Source organism: Tiliqua scincoides, chromosome 5 (assembly GCF_035046505.1).
Source record: "Tiliqua scincoides isolate rTilSci1 chromosome 5, rTilSci1.hap2, whole genome shotgun sequence".
In the NCBI taxonomy this organism is placed as follows: Eukaryota; Metazoa; Chordata; class Lepidosauria; order Squamata; family Scincidae; genus Tiliqua; species Tiliqua scincoides.
In genome coordinates, this window is record NC_089825.1 from 22,093,980 (window position 1) to 22,113,118 (window position 19,139).

The 19,139-nt window shown below is 44.6% G+C and overlaps 1 protein-coding gene across 1 annotated transcript in view; it reads right to left on the reverse strand.

Annotated features, from left to right (window-relative positions):
• Positions 1-19,139, reverse strand: part of MALRD1 (MAM and LDL receptor class A domain containing 1) — a 241,450-nt gene that overhangs the window by 151,322 nt on the left and 70,989 nt on the right. The window contains exon 19 of the mRNA XM_066627647.1: positions 370-615. Within this exon, the coding sequence (XP_066483744.1) occupies positions 370-615 (246 nt within the window). The remainder of the gene's footprint in view (positions 1-369; positions 616-19,139) is intronic.

Below are 19,139 nucleotides of genomic sequence, written 5' to 3' on the forward strand. Positions count from 1 at the left end.
TTTGCCATTGCAAAACTGGAAGTGGGACATGATCGTTATTTTGAGTCTCAGTGCTCTTTGGGGGGCCATGTGGAGGCTGGCGCAGGGATCCCCGCACCCCTGGGAGACTAGAGCAGGCTGTGGTAAGTCCAGTCAAGCCCTTGCGCCCTTCCAAAGCTACATGAACCTGGCGATCATGTTGCTGCCTCCCCCACCTCTTAAGGGGGAAGAGGCCAGGACTCTCTGGCTGGAGTGTCACGATGCCCCAGTTTGAGAACCACTGCCTTTAACCATTGTATAGAAGAGGGAATTTTGGTAGGTTGTTGCATGGGATGAGACGATAAGCTTTAGGAATGTGATTAAATTCCCTGTGTCCACCTGGAAACATACCTTTTCCGCTTCCAAGTGTGTGGTCCTTGGAAGGTCTGAGGCTTTGAGGCGAACCAGTTCCCATCACCCAATCAAAGTTATCAGCGAGGGAACTCTGCCAGCCACATACATCATTTTCAAAATTGCAGGAGGTCCCACATTCTCTCTCATCAGTATTATCCCCACAGTCATCCTCAAAATCACAGTTTTGTTCCGGTTTGTAACATTTGCCATTTAGACATTCCAAATAACCACGTGAGCAAGAGCCTAAAGGAGAAAAGAAAGAAAAGAAAAAGGAACGATTTCATTGACATGTACTAGAAGTTACTGGAACTTTCACCAGCATCTACTTGGCTTTCAGGAAGTGGAAGGCGGTCCAAAGCACTTTTACTAAAACAAATTCTTGGTCTCTGAAATACCACTCCATTGTCATTTTATGTTTTTGTTTAAAGAGAACAAAATAAATTACTGTTTTCAATGGAAACCTTATGAAGTCAAAGCTGCTGTTACGTATTCCCTTGTTTTGTACACTGAAATCATCAAATGAAATAAAAGAATGGAGATCCCCGAGAACCCAATCCTATCCTCCCACCCCCATTTGTGCAGTTGTGCCAAAAACGGGTTTGCTGTATCTAGCTGGTGGGAGGGGAGAATCAGGAGCATTCAGATTGAAAGGGGATTTGAATCCCCTTACACCTCTGTAGTTTCAGTACCTTTATTGGCATACCGTTACAATACATACACACTTACATATACAAGAAAAAAACAAACAAACAAAACTTGAAAGAGCTGACTAGAGAACCATAGCATACCAAACTAAAATTGACAATTATAAAACACGGACTTCAGGGAGTAGGGACACGCTTCAAGTTGGACGCCACTATTTGTGAAATAAATGTAGCTATCTGGAAAATGGTGTTAGGGTCAGTGGAGGCTAATAAAGATTGCAATATAACAGAGACCTCAAAAGAGGAGTTAAGATAGGGTTGGAGAACTAAGCATTTTCCCCTAGCCACACTATGGAGCGGGCAATGAAAAAGGAGGTGATCTAACGTTTCTGCAACTCGCTGGGGGCAAGGACAGATTCTTTCCTGAAGAGGAATACCTTGAAATCTACCCCAAAGAACAGCGGATGGAATAGAGTTGCAACGGGCCATAGAAAAAGCCCTTCTAATTTTTGGGCATTCCAAAATGTAAAAATAATTGGGAATTTCCCCCACTTTGACTGGTAGGTGATAATGTGCTGGTGAACAGGTTTTATTAACAGCAAGTAGGATATTAGAAGTATAGGTATCCAAAAGTCTCTCTTTAATAAGCCTAAATGCCTCATCTTGGGACAAATGGCCAAGGAGGTCAGGCTCAACTCCCAGTTGCTTTATTTTTGTGCTCCAAGGTTTATCTGAGAAATATGGGTCATCAAGGAGGTGATATAGGAGAGTGTTAGGATCAGTATTATAGAGAATTTTTAGCCAAAATTTGGTTGTTCTAATCCATGCCAGTGTTTTGAGATGAATTTGGCCTGATTCAATACAGAGCACCTCATAGGACACACACCGGGGCAGGCCTAGTATACTTCTTAAAAAGGCTGATTGAATCTGCTCCAGTGAGTTATTAAATGCCTTAATCCAAATCGGCACCCCGTATAAAACTTGGGCAGAGCACTTCGCATTAAAAGCCTTCAGCGCCGCTGGAATGTACAAACCTCCTTTACTATGAAAGAAACTAATGATGGCTTGTGAAGAGGCTTTAGCAATAGAACGAGCCATATAGCAATGGCGCGTCCATGCTAAATTATGTGAGAATAAAATGCCCAAATATTTAAATGTTTTAACCTGTTCTATAATTTGACCATTGAATCTCCACTCACTTGGTCTCCAGGACCTACCGAAGACCATAATTTTTGATTTGACATAATTAATTTGTAGCTTGTTGGAGCAGAAAAATTCAATACACTTCCTGATTAAACGTTTTAGTCCCAGACGAGAGCAAGATAAAATAACCGCATCGTCGGCGTAGAGTAGAATTGGTACCTGCAAGTCCCTCAATCTGGGGGGATGACCATCAACAGTAGCCAGAGAAGGAGCCAAGTCATTTAAAAAAAGATTAAACAAAGTGGGAGCGAGCACACACCCTTGCTTCACCCCCTTGTAGGTAGGAAATTCATCAGTACAATTCCCTTCTGCTGTATATCTGACTTGGGCAGATGTGTTAGAATATAAGCCCCGAATAAGAGCGAGCAATTTAGGGTCTAGCCCCATATGAGCTAGTTTAGCCCAGAGGAGGTTTCTGTTCACATTATCAAAAGCCCCTTTGAGGTCCAGAAATGCTACAAATAGCTTAGATTTCATTTGAATGGAGTACTTATGTGCTAAATGGTAAAGAGTGAGGGCATGGTCCAAAGTGGATTGCCCCTGCCTAAAGCCAATTTGTTCTATACCCATGATGTTAAAATTGGTAATCCATTGGCTGAGGCGCTGGAGAAGGAGTTTTGCATACAACTTACCAATTACAGAAATTAAACTAATAGGTCTGTAATTGTCCAGCTTACTAGAGTCGCCTTTTTTGAAAATAGGGATCACGATGGCTTTAAGCCAAACTTTGGGAAATCGGCCAGAGGCATTAATAGATGAAAAGAGCGGGGCCAGAATAGAAGTCCAAAACGATGGGTCTTCTTTAAGCCAAGTGATAGGAATGGCATCAGGCCCCGGAGACTTGCCCGGCTTTAGGGCTACGATTAGATCAAGAATTTCCTCTTCGGATACATCGGGCCAAGCCTCAAAGTTAGAAAAAGAAATCTCTAAGCCCCCACTACAGGCAGCTGCCGGATCATAGAACAGGTCCGAGAAGTGTTGACGCCAAGTATAGGTGGAGATTGAATTAGGCTTACCCGTAGCTTCATTGGAGGCTCTAGAAACAATCTCCCAGAATAACTTGTGGTTGTTACTAATTGTAGCTTGGATCAATCTTCCCCAGGACTTTTTAATAAACTCATGCCGCTTATACTGGATCAATTCCTTAAGGGAGGCAGTGGAAGTGAAGTAGATTTTTAAATCTTCCTTCAAATTACTAGCTCTAAAATTCCCAAAACACTCCCTGGCATGGGCCTTGGCTCGTTTGCAGTCCTGGTCATACCATCCTAATTTGTCAATACTGGGCCTGCCTTTGACCTCGGCCATTGGATGAACAATATTTACATAAATATAATTCATTAGAGATTCAAAGGCAGACACTATAGATACTGGCTCTGTTAGAGTCAAAACAAAATCCCTCAGAATCTTACCATTTGAATTATTCAATAGCAATTGGATTTCAAAAAGAGTGGAATCGTTCCATCTTATTTTTGCCAATCGGGTATAACTTTCCCTAGCGCACGTTGGGGAAACAGTGCGAGGTGAGTCTATGTTAAAAGCAGTACATAACGGGAGATGATCGCTCAGTTTAAAATCATCAACTTTAAAAGTGGAAACAAGGGGCAAAAAAGAGGCTGAAATTAAAACATAGTCAATAACACTCGTACCTACTGGGGAAATATAAGTAAATTCTGAAGCCCCAGAGAAGTTACATAAACTGTTAAGCCAAATCAAATTAAACTGGAGGCTAAAATTTGCCAGAAAATACCCGGCATCATTAAAACAAGTGTCTTTAGAACGCCTCACTAAGTGTCCATGAGTAGAAAAAAAAGGTTCACAGTCCTCACAAGCCATCTTGTGAAAAATCTCAATACCATCCCCAACTCTTGAGTTAAAATCAGCACCAAGAATTACTGTAGCGTTAGGGGAGATACTGCACGCTGCATTGCATTGTTCTGAGAGGAAGTTCCAAGCTTGCTCCCGCTGCAATCTATTTTGGCATGGGGGTAGATAGACACTGAAAACGAGAAAGGTCCACTGTTGAACAATCAGTCTGACGATTAGTAAATTGCATAGATTTTCCGATGCCTCCACAAGGGTCGCTGGCAGGAGCGGGTTGATTAGAATTGCCAGACCCGCTTGAGCGCGGCCCTTCTTGTTGGGTCTATGAGCTGGTAGATGGAAAGTTTGATAATCATCAAAAAGAATTGGTTCTATTGACCACGTTTCTTGCAAGAGAATAATGTCAAAAGATGTTAAATAGGATAGAAATTCCTTATCAGAGCACTTCCGTTTCCAACCTGCAATATTCCAAGAGACCAGCTTAACCTGATTGGGTAAATGTGCAGTGACGCCAAAACTATGAGGGGAATAACAGTCAGCCGGAAGTTGCCTTAGTCACGGTTGAGAAAGATTAGAAATCAGTGGGGACGTAGCAAGGCAATTAAAAGGTCGGCCAGAGTTAATTATTGCAGAATCAATGCCACTTCCAGCTGAATCTAGCTTCATAGAAAACATATTAAAGTCGCCTGGCACATCCTGGTTACTAATAAAATGCGCACTGGTCGTTTCTGGTTGTAAATTCAAGCCCATAGAATTGGACAATCTGTCCTTACACCTCTGTAAGCCTCCCAATCTGCAATGGTTCTCTTTGGACCTACGCTAGCACAAGTCTTAAGAGAGAAAAGTGGCAGGGAGGCTGCTGTCAGAGGGTAAAGGATCCAGCTTGTGCCACCACTGTCAGATCCACCCCCTTCTGCAGCTTCCCTGCCCCATTTACACACTCTCCCCACCTAATTTTGCCCCCTCCCCACCCCTGTTCTGCCACCCGCTTCCTCCTATCACTCCTGCTGATCTACCTGCTCCAATGGGAGAGCCAACAATGCGGGTGGAAAGGCTCTGGTCTTCCTACCCGCGTCCCCCAGCAGCACTCTACTGAGTGCCTTTTATGATGATGCTGACTGTTTTATGGTTGTTGGTGTCAGAGAAAGAGGTGCGACGATGTAGGCTGGTGAGTACAGAATTGGGCTGTGATTTGAGTAAGAAGCAGCCAAAAGAAAATGGCATAGAGGAAAGAGTCAGTCTTTTCTTCCCCTGCACCATGATTCTGATCCAGATTGGCTCATCTGCAACTATTTTGTAGTTCTTAATGAGAAGGTATGAAATGGTGGGTAAGCTTTTCTGAAAAACATCACCGAATAGGACTGTCTATAATGGGTAGTGACAAGACATAAGGAGAGCCCTGCTGGATCAGGCCCAAGGCTCATCTAGTCCATCTTCCTGTATCTCACAGAGGGCCATCAGATGCCTCAGGGAGTACACAAGACTCAAAGATACTTGCATTTTGCTTCCACTCTCCTGCATCTGGCATTCTATTTACCCTCATACCCCACATCAAAGACACCAGGCCGCACTTGGGTTTAACTTGGGCCACTTTATTAAACACAAGTGACCAATTTACTGAACACACTTTCACTCCCTTGCTAGTCTGGGGTACACAAATACCCCTGCACACAAGGCAAGATATGTGTGTGCTCTATTCTGCACCTTCAGTTCACATAAAATGACAGAAGCAGTGCTGGTCCAACCATCAGGTGAAGTGAAGTGAATTGCACCAGCAGTGGATTGCAAGAAGTTCAAGGGACAGTGGATTCGGGGTATGCTTCATCCCAAGTCTGCCACCACATCCTTCCAAGTCCGCTGCTGATGCAATCTGCAGTGACCCACTTCCCACAAGCTAGAGCAAGAAGAGGATAACCTCCCTCCTAACCTTCCTCCCTGTGCAGTTTTCTTGAAGCCTTTCCTTTTCTTGCAAGACCTCTGGTGTTATTTACGAAGACAGGGTATGCCATCCTACGTCTTGTACTTCTAAGTTTGATGAAACAGTTCAAGACGAACAGTAAGAAACTCTCCCTCCCTTTCAACAATGCCAAAGCATTGGTGTGGGGTGGCAATTCAAGTCATGACACCCCTGGGCAAAAGACCTGTCCACTCATGACAGCACAATAGGCTGGGCTAGCACTATGCATGAACTAAGCATGTCCTTAGAACATCTTCTAGAGAACATTTCTCTGCAACACACAAATGTTCTGTTGCAGATGTGCTGGCGTTACTCAACTGACAAATACATTTGGAAAAGGTTCCAAGAAGCTAGAAAGTTTGAAAATCATTGAACTATATAAAAACAGAATGTAAAAAAAACCTGAAGCTTAGCATGCACAAACCAACAGTTGGGGAGGGGAGAAGTGAGCCTTCATAATTTAATCATTTTGCCTTCAAATAAAACTTGCATTAAAAAGTTTCGTGGTGTCTTTGTTTTTGTGGCTTGTTCCATTCTGAGAATACTGGACAAGGTTATAAAGTCTGAGCATTGCACTGACTTCATTCAATAGTTGCCCCTCCAAGCAGTACATTTTTATTTGAGTCTTATTTTTGAAATTACTTGGCGGTGAGATGGTCCCTTTGGAGCATGTCTGGCTCAGAGTAAGCTACAAAATCAAAACAAAGCAAAACAAAAATATGCTCCACTAGAGAAGTCTTGGAAAAATATATGGAAATGGGGAAAAATAAAGGAATAACTTTACACATTAACAGGCATGCTGAGCATAATGAAACTACACAAACATTAGGCACATTGCAGAATTGAGTAATGGTGGATGCAGTCCTAAGTATACTAATTGAGAGGCTCTTTAAATTCACTGGGATTTGACTATGAGTAAATATGTTTAGGGCTGGGTTGCTTTTTGAAAGACATCAACTTACACAAGTATATCAAGTCAGGAAAATCCATGTGAGGAGATGGTAAGGCACATTGATGTACGGTTTTCTCAGACAGTATAAAGAATGATATTTTAACAAGTTAAAATACTGGCACTTCAGTTCTAAATACACTGGCACCAAACCAGGAAGTTAAGCAGGAGCCATTGATTTCAGTTGAACTCTGTCTGGTTAAAATCAGTAGGACTTACATGTACTCAACTTTGGCTGAGCTGGCCCCATTAACTGGAAACTAGAACTACCGTATCGGTAAGGCTTGCTTCCATGCAAATATATTTAGGATCTGGTGCAATTCCATAAAGGGATCCCACCAGTGGTTTTCAAACTGTAGGTCTAGGACCAACCAATGTATCGTGACCCAATTTTTGGTGGTTCATGAAACTGACAGGGCAGATTAGGCTATGTGCATTAATGGTTAAACAAGCTGCTAATTGGGGAGAGAGTGCACTGCTGCTTAATTGCCAATTATAGCCACACCACTCAGCATTTATAAATCAGGCATCAGCACTTTTTAGGGCACTTTTAAGGGCCCCTAAAAAGTTTGAGAACCACTGATCTAAACAATCCAGGTCAGGAGAGCTGGAGGGAGTAAAACTGATAACAGTAGTGGGAAACCACTAGGAGACTGTAAAGGGCAGGGGGGGGGGATAGGATGCTATCTCCAGAATCTAAGTCAGTGAATGTACATTATTGACATGAGGAATTAATATTCACAACTACAGGCCTACCTTACAGAAGATCTACACCTTAACCCTTTTCAGTCTTCACATTTACACTCAATCAATACTCAAAGGGAGAGGGAAATGGGAACATAGCAGTGACCCTCATCTACTTGAATTCCACTCTATATTTGCAGGGAGCCAACACACACACCACACAAATTACAGACCACAGTACAAAGCTCTGCCACTATATGGCTTCTGGAGCGTATAATGTGAAGGAGACAGAATGATGGTGTCCTCTTCCAGGCCAATGGCAGCCACGGATTCTACCAATCTAGCTTAGGTTCAGTGAGTGCAAAGGGTTAAAGCATCTGAATCAGAGGCCCTGTGGATGCTACTTACATTTTTTGTTTAAAAATAAACCTCACACAGGTCCAAATACTGTGATAAACATCATGACTCATTTTGAAGTCCAGACAGTACACCCACTCAAAAAAACTCACTACAAAGATGACGACCTATAGGTTATTAACAGCCCAATCCTAACTTGTGCTGGAACAGGCAGGTCAACTGGCCTGCTCTGTAACCAGCACAGGGTTCAGACTGGGTGCAGTGTATCCTGGGGCAAGGAGAATCACTTTCCCTTACCCCATGTTACGCAGCAGCAGCCCAGATGGGGCTACTTGGACTTAGAGGTGGCGCAGATCCGAGCGGCCTGCTGCTAGGCCAGGCCACCCAGGAGGGGAATTATGATCCAGCCTAAGTGCCAGATCCTGGCACCACCCCCTTCCAGGCCTGGCCTTCCCATGGGGCTGCCTGCCACTCACCCTCCCCCACCCCAAACACCTCATTTCCACCTTCCCCCCCCCACTTTCCCCAAACCCTTGTGCCGGCCTAGGGATGCCAGCATGAACTTACCCCTCTGCGTCAGCGCGGAGGCTGAATCTGGCCTCCGCAGGCCAGTGCATGGGCATGCACCAGCCCAGCTGACTCACAAGGTGCAAACGTGCCTTATGGCACATTTGTGATAGTACTGGGCTTGCACAAGGAACTTGTACCAGCTCAGCACAATAGGATTGTGCTCTTAGTTAATTGTAAAGACAAAGACCCTCAGAAAGAGTTGACTGAAAACAAACTGAAAACATATTCACTGATCCTGGGATTGCGTCACCACCATCCCCCCCACCCTGCCCCTTAAGGGGGCAGAGATAGTGTTTCTCCAGCTGGTGGGACACGACCTACCAGTTTGAGAACCACTGAGCCTATTAAAGGTACAGATCTATAACATTTCCCCACGTGCAGTCACATATCATGGTAATATCAAGATTAATATATTAAAAAATCCCCTGGGGGCTGGGGATAAGAATAGGCCCTCAGTTTGGCTGTACTTGTCGTAAGAGGCGACTAAACAGCCACCGGGTAGATGGGACTCGTCAGCCTGGGAAGGCAGCTCATCTGAGAGAAGGAAAACTCTGATCCCAAACCTCCACTGCCTTGTGGCTACATCCAGTTAGGGAAAAGGCTTCAGGAGTCAACCTCGAGGCAAAATCCAGAGCCAGAGTCCCTGAGGCAGTTCATGGCTGAACACAGTCACGTTCTGGCAACTCCTGCAACGCCGCTGGAACCAACCGTATTGGCCTCTGCCTTTCCATTGGACCATTTCAGCGACGTGGAGAGGGTGGATTTGTTGCATGGGTAACAGCCTATCCTCCATACCTACTTTACCCAGGCTTCGCACACTGGAGAGGACACTCTGTTCCAGAACCACCATTCAGAGCGTGACACCATAGTCTTCCGAGACTGAAGAATGCCAACAATAATATTAAAAATAAAATGCACATCGAAATGAATGGGAATCCACCTGAAATTGCCTCACAACGCACCTAGTGGATCCCACCCCAGTCTGAGAAACACTACCCTAGAGATTAGCTAATTTGCCTTTCAGTGAGAGTTCTTCACTTTTCCTCTTTCTTTTAGCTGATCTCCAACTGAAGTGCAGCCTGAGCTATCCAGTGAGCCTTTATGATGAAAAACAAACAACTAAAAGGGGGAGTGCCTCTGGTTTGTCCTTGGGAAAGATGAGAAAGAATTCTTTGCTTCAAAACATTATCTATGGGTAAAAGAGAGGTAACAAAAAGCAACCTGCTTCTTTAATTGGCAGGAGAGGTTTCTTGGCAAAGCTCCAATAACTTTTCCCAGTGCAATGATCTGCAGAGTTTGTTAGCAAGTGGGGTATGTTGTTTTCACATGGCAGATGCATTGACAGTAATGGGCCCAAAGCGGATGTTAGTGTCTGAGATCAAATCCATAAACTGAGGGGGTTTTACAATGAATAATGACTACACAGAAACTACGACAATCAATGTGCACAAAAGTCCTACCTTTTGAAAGTAGTCACGTTACACTGCACATGTCTAATCTTGTCTGATCTTGGAAGGTAAGCAGGGTCAGGCCTCGTTAGTACTTGGATGGGAGACTGCCTGGGAATACCGGGTGCTGTAGGTTTATACCATAGTCTTTCGAGACTGAAGGTTGCCAACCAACCATGTCTGAGAGCCAGTCTGAAAGTACCGGGTTAGGCCTGGGTTCAGTGCCTACTCTAATGAATCTCACAAGGTTGTTGCAAGGACAGAATGAGGGGTAGAGAAAACCATATAGTCGCCCTGAGCTCTTTGGAGGAAAGGCAGCTATTTATGAAATAAATGAAATAAAAATAAATCATAAACAATGCTGCACAGCAGTTAGTTATGCAAAGATACTAGATCAAACCCAGGTGCTCAGGTATCTGCACAATATCATCAAAGATAAGAATTTTCCAGAAGTAAATTCTTTTATTTGTTCCAATTGTTCTTGCCCAATTGAACAGATTTTATCTACAACTACTGCTTCCTTCAAAGAATACTGGAAATTGCTGAAGCCACAAACTAGCAACACCTTTGTTGGAGTAATAAAGACATGCAGAAGCTTAAGCAAGCTCTCAAGTTCTCCTGAACTCTTCTTGAGGCTGAATGTTAAGCAAAACAAAACAAGGTGTGTGCACATGGGGGGGGGGGAGTGACGGACTTGGTATAATAGCCCCCAAAGTCTGCAGATTATAACAGTTTAAGATGAAGTTGTTAGAGGGGAGTTCATTGTAGTCATGTTGAGCTGCTCACTAGGAAGTAGACATGATATCGGAAAAAGTAGGTGTGTGGGGGTCTGAGAATACTCTCAAGATTCCAAGCACCCCTTCCCATAACAGCCATGTTCAGACAATGCAGGAAATCTTTACTCTCTTTTCTGCCTCTGTTTTTCTCTCTAGCAAATTCTGTTGGCAGGCAAAACTTCTGTCACTGAACCCAGACAAAGTGTATATAAAACAGTGACAAGGACAATAAGCAAAGATGGAGGCTATAATTGTTGTTAAAGAAAGAAAGAAAGAAAGAAAGAAAGAAAGAAAGAAAGAAAGAAAGAAAGAAAGAAAGAAAGAAATCTATTTCAGCCCTTTTCAGTGCTATTTCCTTCTCTTCCTGAGAATGCATTTTCATTTTAATCACTTCAATATTATACTTTCCTTCCAATTCAATAGATAAAAGACAGGTAATAAGCTGTTGGTGGCAAAAGGTAATTACTTTTGCAGTAATAACAGCCACTACAGTCATATGTAAGTAACTCATGTGAAACTGGCTATTAGTAACAGTTAACAATAGTTTCATTGTTGAAATATAGTAGAACTTATCAATAGTCCTTCTTGGATGTCATACACAGTCATTCATTGGCATCCTTCAGTCTCGGAAGATTATGGTATCATGCTCTAAAAAGCAGTTCTGGAACAGTGTCTAGTGTGGCTGAAGAGGCCAGTTCGGGAGTGACAATCCCTTCCACACTGGGAGCAAATGTAGTCTGTCCCTGGTGTGTCTCCCTAGCTGTGGGCCTTCCTTCTTTGCCTCTTTGCCTCAGTCTGTTGGGCAAGTGCCTCTTCAAACTGGGAGAGGCCATGCTGCACAGAGGGACGCTCAGAGGTCAAGGTTTCCCATCTGCTGAGGTCCATTCCTAAGGCCTTCAGATCCCTTTTGCAGATGTCCTTGTATTGCAGCTGTGGTCTACCTGTAGAGCGCTTTCCCTGCATGAGTTCTCCATAGAGGAGATCCTTTGGGATCCAGCCATCACCCATTCTCACGACATGACCAAGCCAACGCAGGTGTCTCTGTTTCAGCAGTGCATACATGCTAGGGATTCCAGCTCTTTCCAGGACTGTGTTGTTTGGAACTTTGTCCTGCCAGGTGATACCGAGGATGCGTCGGAGGCAGCACGTGTGAAAAGCGTTCAGTTTCCTCTCCTGTTGTGAGCGAAGAGTCTATGACTCACTGTAGTACAGAAGTGTACTCAGGACACAAGCTCTGTAGACCTGGATCTTGGTATGTTCTGTCAGCTTCTTGTTGGACCAGTCTCTCTTTGTGAGTCTGGAAAACGTGGTGGCTGCTTTACTGATGCATTTGTTTAGCTCCATTTCAAGAGAAAGAGTGTCAGAGAACGTTGAGCCAAGGTACACAAAGTCATGGACAACCTCCAGTTCGTGCACAGAGATTGTAATGCAGGGAGGCGAGTCCACATCCTGAACCATGACCTGTGTTTTCTTCAGGCTGATCGTCAGTCCAAAGTCTTGGCAGGCCTTGCTAAAATGATTCATACACAGTAAAAAGTTCCTAAAACAGAAATGATCTGCTTTTTTATTCCATAATACATGTGGATCTGTTAAGACTGATGCAATGGAAGATCAGAAGATCATCAGGTGGCTGATGTGGTGTTGACAGCTATTCCATGTTTTGACAGCTGTTTGACAGCTCTGGGAAGGGCAGGGCTGGCTCCACAGCTGTAATCAGTCAAGACCAATGGAGACCTGGATGGACACTTGAGCTTCATTTGACCTTGATGGGACTTTGAATGGACATGAACTGAAGAGATGGCTCACCTGAGCCTAATTTGGACTTAATGGGACATACAAGGATAAAAGGCAGCTTCAGAAGGAGCAAAGCTACCTGACCCAGAGGGAACCTGACCAGACAGAGCTACAGACCTGACCCAGACCTACAGGAGAAGGGAACTGCCAGGACTCAGCTGGAGGACACAGAAAATAGGACTGCCAAAACCCTGCTGGAGGAGACACTCTGCTGGAGAGAACACTGCTGGAGAAGAGGGACTCTGCTTCAGAAGACTGGACTGTGCTTTGTAGATTGGATTGGACTTGGACTGGAGGCTTTGGACTTTTACCCACTGAGTCAAGTGGAGTTTTGGGGAGGGAAAGCCTCTGGACAAGAGGACTTGCAGGAGTGTCTGTGTTTGTAACAATAAATTCTTGTTAATCGTTCAAGGAGTTCTGTTCATTTCTTTGCACACCACAGCTGTTGTTCTTGGAAAAGGAGGGTGTTAATTAGCCAAAAAGTGGGCATTAGAAGGGAGTTGGAATATCTGGACAGGACAAATTGGCGTAGTCGGCAGGACAGGGAGAATCTGGGCAAGAATTGATTGTGGCTCCCATGCGAGTAACTCACGTGCATGAGACCCCACTCATGGCTTGGCAGCATTCTTAAAGAGGCAACACTATGATAACCATTGTGGGTCCATGTGGGGCTGATCTTCATGAATACTATAACTTCAAGAGGAGTTCAACAATTAATTCATTTTAAAATTCCACTTCACACTACAGTACTATATCCCTATACTTTTATCAATAATATTTCTCTTTTCCAATGAGGGCTTTGGGCCCAATCCAACTTTCCAGCACTGATGCAGCTGTGCCAATGGGGTATGCACTACATCCTCTGATGGGGGGACAGTCACAGAGGCCTCCTCAAGGTACGGGAACATTTGTTCCCCTACCTCGGGGTTGCATTAGCACTGGAAAGTTGGATAGGATTGAGCCCTTTGTCCCTTTAACACTTTAACTCCAATCTAGATCATTGCACTACAAATATTTTCACCTTTGTGCAATTATTTGGGGTAAATTAATTTAGCAAAAAGATTAAGGACAGGTTTTCCCCAGTTAACTGAAAAATGCCACTGCTTTCAGCATATGATGAAAATACTTACCTTCCTATTCTTTACCTAAAAACTTTCCTTATCTTCCTCCCAAAATCATTTCTGATAAAGTCTTTTTAAAATGTTGGGTTTTTTTTCTAATTACAAACACTAATATAATATAGCCGTTGGATGGTACATAGCATTGTAGAATCTGTGTATATGAAATAAAATATACACAAACCAGATAGTCTTCACCTGCAATGTGTGACACACTGCCTGTTTTGTACAATGTATGGATTGTTGCTGATTTGGAACGCCATCAACTATCTAGGGACCAGTCACCTTAGAAGCCTAGTAACTGAACTGAATATAAAAAAAGCAGTGTTCAATTTTAAAACAGGATTCAGCAGATCAGCACAGCAATGGTTTACAATTGCTCGAAACTATCTGCCCGAAATAAGTACAGGATATAGTATTCTAGAAATCTATGCCAATCTGGGAATTTTAGACACTTCTGGAGGACAGTGTGATTTGTGAAGGTAATAATAACCCTTGGGGTGGGAAATCTCTCTAATCACCACAAATTAAGCATTCCTGTACTTAATCTCCTTAGCAATACTTGAGTTGAAAGACAAGTGGAAGAAAGAAAAGAAGGGCAAAGCTTACAAAATTTAATCTCTCGGGCCCTGAGAATTTTCATTTGTCTGTGGACATGAATGCTGCCATTCCACAACTGGAACTTAATGAGACCTTTCTCCTGTTCTGCATATAGTGCTATAATGAACAGACAAGGATAAAATAATCCAGCAGTGTGTTTTTTGTCCTGACTTTTGATCCTTCCAGGGAAAACAAGAGAAGATAATAGCAAGTCTAGATAGAATACAATGGTCGCTTCTAGCAAATGACACAGCTGTCAGGAGATGAATTCACACAACTCCTCTCTAGTTTGTATCCTCTTTAGTTTGGCACTAAGAACAGAAAATTATTACTGCTTTACTCTTTGACACTGATGCTTTGTTCAGTTCATTAAACAGAGCACTGTGTTATAAAACTGTAAATATATCACTGAAGTGTTCCTATAAACACACCACCAACATGTGCTACTGAACTAGAGGCTGAAGAATCAAACCATAATAGAGGTAATCAAACCTCAGGCTAGATTCCCCAATGGTTTTGGAAATACACAGCAGTCAAATCGATGGATATCATCTAGTCCAGGGGTCCGCAACCTGCGGCTCTAGAGCAGCATGTGGCTCTTTCAGCTGTCTGCTGCGGCTCCTCCCGGTGAAAGTGGCAAAGGGGGTAACAGGAGGCACCTGTGCTGAAAGGCAGGCTGCTTCCCTCCACCCCCTGAGCTCACTGCCCTTCTCTCCCTTCATCCCCACCTGCCCCACATTGGTTTCCCTTTTCAATTTTGCCCACTCTGCAGGCTTAAGCTCCCTGTTTTTCCCTTCCCCAACTCTCCAGCAGGCTCCTGGCTTTTTCAGTTGGAATGGCTCAGGGCCCTTCACTGGCAGACAGACCAGCCAATCCTGAGCCACCCTCCTTCTCAGCCATTTCGAGCCCTTGCAGCCTGCCTTTCCCTGAGCAGGTCCCCACTCAGTGCAAGGAGAGGCTTTTCCTCCACAGCTAAGGAGACATCCTGTGTGTCTACTCAGTTGTAAGCCCCATTACAGCATATGAAGCTTACTCCCAGGAAAGGGTGCCTGGGATGGCAGCCTTGGAGCCAGTGGGAGCCCATGCAGGTCTGTTTGAGAGTAAGCCCCGATGCAGTCCCTGAGCTACAACCAGGAAGGTGTGGAGGGCTGTAGCCGCAGCCCCCTCCTATCCAGGTCTACTCACAAGTAGTCAGTGGGGCTTCCTCTCAGGAAAGTGTGGAGAGGATGGCAACCTGAGAGCTCCGACCAACTTGTCTGCTCAGAAGTCCCATTGTAGTCAATGGGGCTTACTCCCAGGATTGTGTGGAGAGGGTTGCAGCCTGAGTGAGGGAGGGCAGGCAGGCAGGGCAAAAGCTGGCCTGTGGCTGCCCCCCCTTCTTCTCTTCCCCACCTCTGGAGTCTGTGTCCTTTTTTCCTTCCAGCAGGGTGCCTCTGGAAGGTGGGGGGGAGTTCTTTAGTAATCATGTAAGATAAGCAGATGTCATAACCGCCATATGTATTGGAATCCTGGAAGATCTGGTGAGGAGGTAGATGTGGTGTCAGCAGTGGCCCCTTTAAGGGTAAGGCCTGGACATCCAGCAGAGTGTGCTGCACAGCTGCAGCCACTTGAAGGCAATAGGGCCCTCAGGGATATAAGGAGCACCTGAGGCAGGAAAATGGGTTTGGGTTGGAGAAGGAGTACAGGTTGGAGAGGAGACTGACTGGGCTTATTGACTTTGACTTGGATACTCCGACTGATTTGACTGACTGACTTTGGAATCTGACCTTGGACTGTGACTTGGTTTATTGACTTTGGACTCTGCCCTGGATACTCTGACTGACTTTGTGACTAATGGACTGCTGGAGACACTGGAGTTTGAAGTGTGGCTGCTGTGCCCAAGACCTGCTGAGGACCATGGGTCTGCTGTAGTGGCAGGAGGCTGCTGGCAGGAGAGAGGACCTCTGCAGGTTGAACAGGCGAGCTACCCTGGAGGTGGGGTCCAGCAGTACTGCAGGGCAGAACCAGGGTCATTTGTTGGGGGAAAGAAGGGGAGCTAATTTGCTTAAAGTGGGCATAATTCTCCAGGCAGAGAATGGCCTTGGAATCAGGCAAAACACCATAGAGGACCAGGAGTCTGAAAATACAGGACAAGAATGTATGACAAAACTAACTAAAAGCTACAAGAGGGGGCTACATTATAAAAATGGGACCTATAAGAGCATAAAGGTAAAAAAACAACTATATATGCAGTGTTATCTTCATTTTAGATGTCAAAAGATGTCAAAAAACTCGTGCAAGGAAAGCGCTCTACAGGTAGACCACAGCTGCGATACAAGGACATCTGCAAGAGGGATCCGAAGGCCTTAGGGATGGACCTCAACAAGTGGGAAACCCTGGCCTCTGAGCGGCCCGCTTGGAGGCAGGCTGTGCAGCATGGCCTTTCCCAGCTTGAAGAGACACTTTGCCAACAGTCTGAGGCAAAGAGGCAAAGAAGGAAGGCCCATAGCCAGGGAGACAGACCAGGGACAGACTGCACTTGCTCCCGGTGTGGAAGGGATTGTCACTCCCGGATTGGCCTTTTCAGCCACACTAGACGCTGTGCCAGAACCACCATTCAGAGCGCGATACCATAGTCTTTCGAGACTGAAGGTTGCCAATACAATAAGATGTCAAAAGGGTTTTGTGGCTCCCAAAGTTTTTTTTCCTCTGGAAAATGGGTCCAAATGGCTCTTTGAGTGTTTAAGGTTATCGACCCCTGATCTAGTCAAAGGAATCAATTGGGACTGGCAGTTTTACAATAGGAGACTGTTTCCTTATATATAATAAAAAACCGTGTGTTGTAAAGCAGGAAAAATGAATAAATGAATTCATGAGATGTCATTGAAACATCTCCAAAAATTGGGGGGGGGGGGAAGAAGGAAGCACAATATCAACAACAACAAAAATTCAGAGATCAACAGATTTAAACAGACCCAAAGGTTTTGTTTAAATGCTGCTATTTGATTTCAGTTTCCGTTACTAGCATGACTTGGTTTCAAATCGTTCCTTTACCACCTGAAGATTGTGAAGTCCTTGCCAGATCTACCAAGATTCCAATACACCGTGGCACCGCCTCCACTTGCACACCACCTCTGCCGCCTTCACCCACTCTCCAGAGCCGTCCTGGGGGTTGGCAAAGTCCCATGCTGCGTCTGTAGGTACTCCAAAAGCATTCCGAGACCTCTGGAGTGCCCTTAAACAGAACTCCTGGTTTTCATTAGGTGGCCCCGGAGCTTATGAGGAGGTAAGCAAAAAATATTTTTACTTCCCTCCCTCCAATTTGCCTTCGCGTTGCACCCCCACTGTAGGATACAGTACATGCCTTATTGTCATGACTGCAATGGCACTGGTTGCAGGGGATAGGATTGGGGTCTTAGTTTATCATGCATATCTTGATTAACATATAAATTTGGCCATGAGAGAAAAAAATTATTTTTCATGATCAGGACTGAGAGCCAGACTGCAATCCTATATACTTTCTCTAGGGAGTAAGACCCAACTGAACCCAATTTTCTCTAGGGAGTAAGACCCAACTGGGAATTTCTTCTGAGTAGACATGCATAAGCTTGTGCATATCCCAAAACACAGGCTAATTCAGGGCCCGATCCAGAACCTGAAGTGCCGGCTCACTGCCAGCAAACAGTGTTGCAAACATTCCATAAGGCACAACTGTAACACATACCACCTGGCCAATGCAGGTGCTTGCTCAGCACAAGCCAGGCAGAGGACAGGTAACCGCAGCCTGGTACTCTGTGAGAGTGCTGAGTGGCGGAGAGGTGTGGGGGCATGGGGGAGGTATACCAGGGTAGGGAGAGGGGGGAAACACAGTGGGGGGAGTGAGTGAGGCTGGCAGAGCTCAGCTCTGCTGAATCCAAAGCCCTTTTCAGCCCAACACAGAACTCCATTACTCTGCGCCGGTTAAATAGCAGGTGCAAAGTCGAGTAGCCCCATTTTGGGTCTACTTTCCTTATGTGGAAGGGGACGAATGTCCCCTTCCCAAGGACCCGCTGGCAGCTGCCTGGCACACTTAGGATGCCATGGCAGCCATTTTGGCACCATTGCAGCCCAGCATGCTGGGTAGCTCAGGATTGGGCTGTCCGTCAGCAGACAGGACCCTTTCAGATTCTGAAACCATAAATGAGGAATACAGTATGAGCACCACAGACTGTGTGTATTACAATACATCACTGTAAACAGGATGCTCAGAATTTCAGATAAGACTTTTGGTTAACGAAGCCCACAGAAAGATTTCCAGACCTCTTCAGGTATGTAGAAATGAAATTTACTGCTAACATTTGTACAGAAGCACCCCTTCCATTCTAGCATTAGCAACCTTTACCTTCCACAATCCATGCATATTTCATTTAGTGTGTCCTGGAGCTTTGGGAAAACTTAACCAAGGTAATAAGACTGAATAACATTGTCTGTCCCCATCCTACAGTGCTATTTGTTAAGCTGAAACAAAAGCAAAGACACTGATGGAGGTTATCAGAGGGAGGTGGAAGCATCAAACACAAACATTTCAGCTTGCATCGAAGACTTATGTTTTTCACGAGGTGAAAGTTCATCTCATGTAAACTTTTTGACAGAAATTGAGATGGTAAGTTATTGCTAAAGGGATTGTTAGTAAAAATGAGAACATTTTGAAGGGTTTTCTACCCTTACTTTAAATTCTATTCGTCTCTCATTCTTTATTTCTAGAAGTGAACTGGGTCACATATTCCATCTCATAGCTCCATTGTGAACACACACTGCATCCTAAAGTATATTCTACGAGCAATGCAAGGATCTCTTCCAAACTTCTTCTTCCCCTCATTATTTCTTA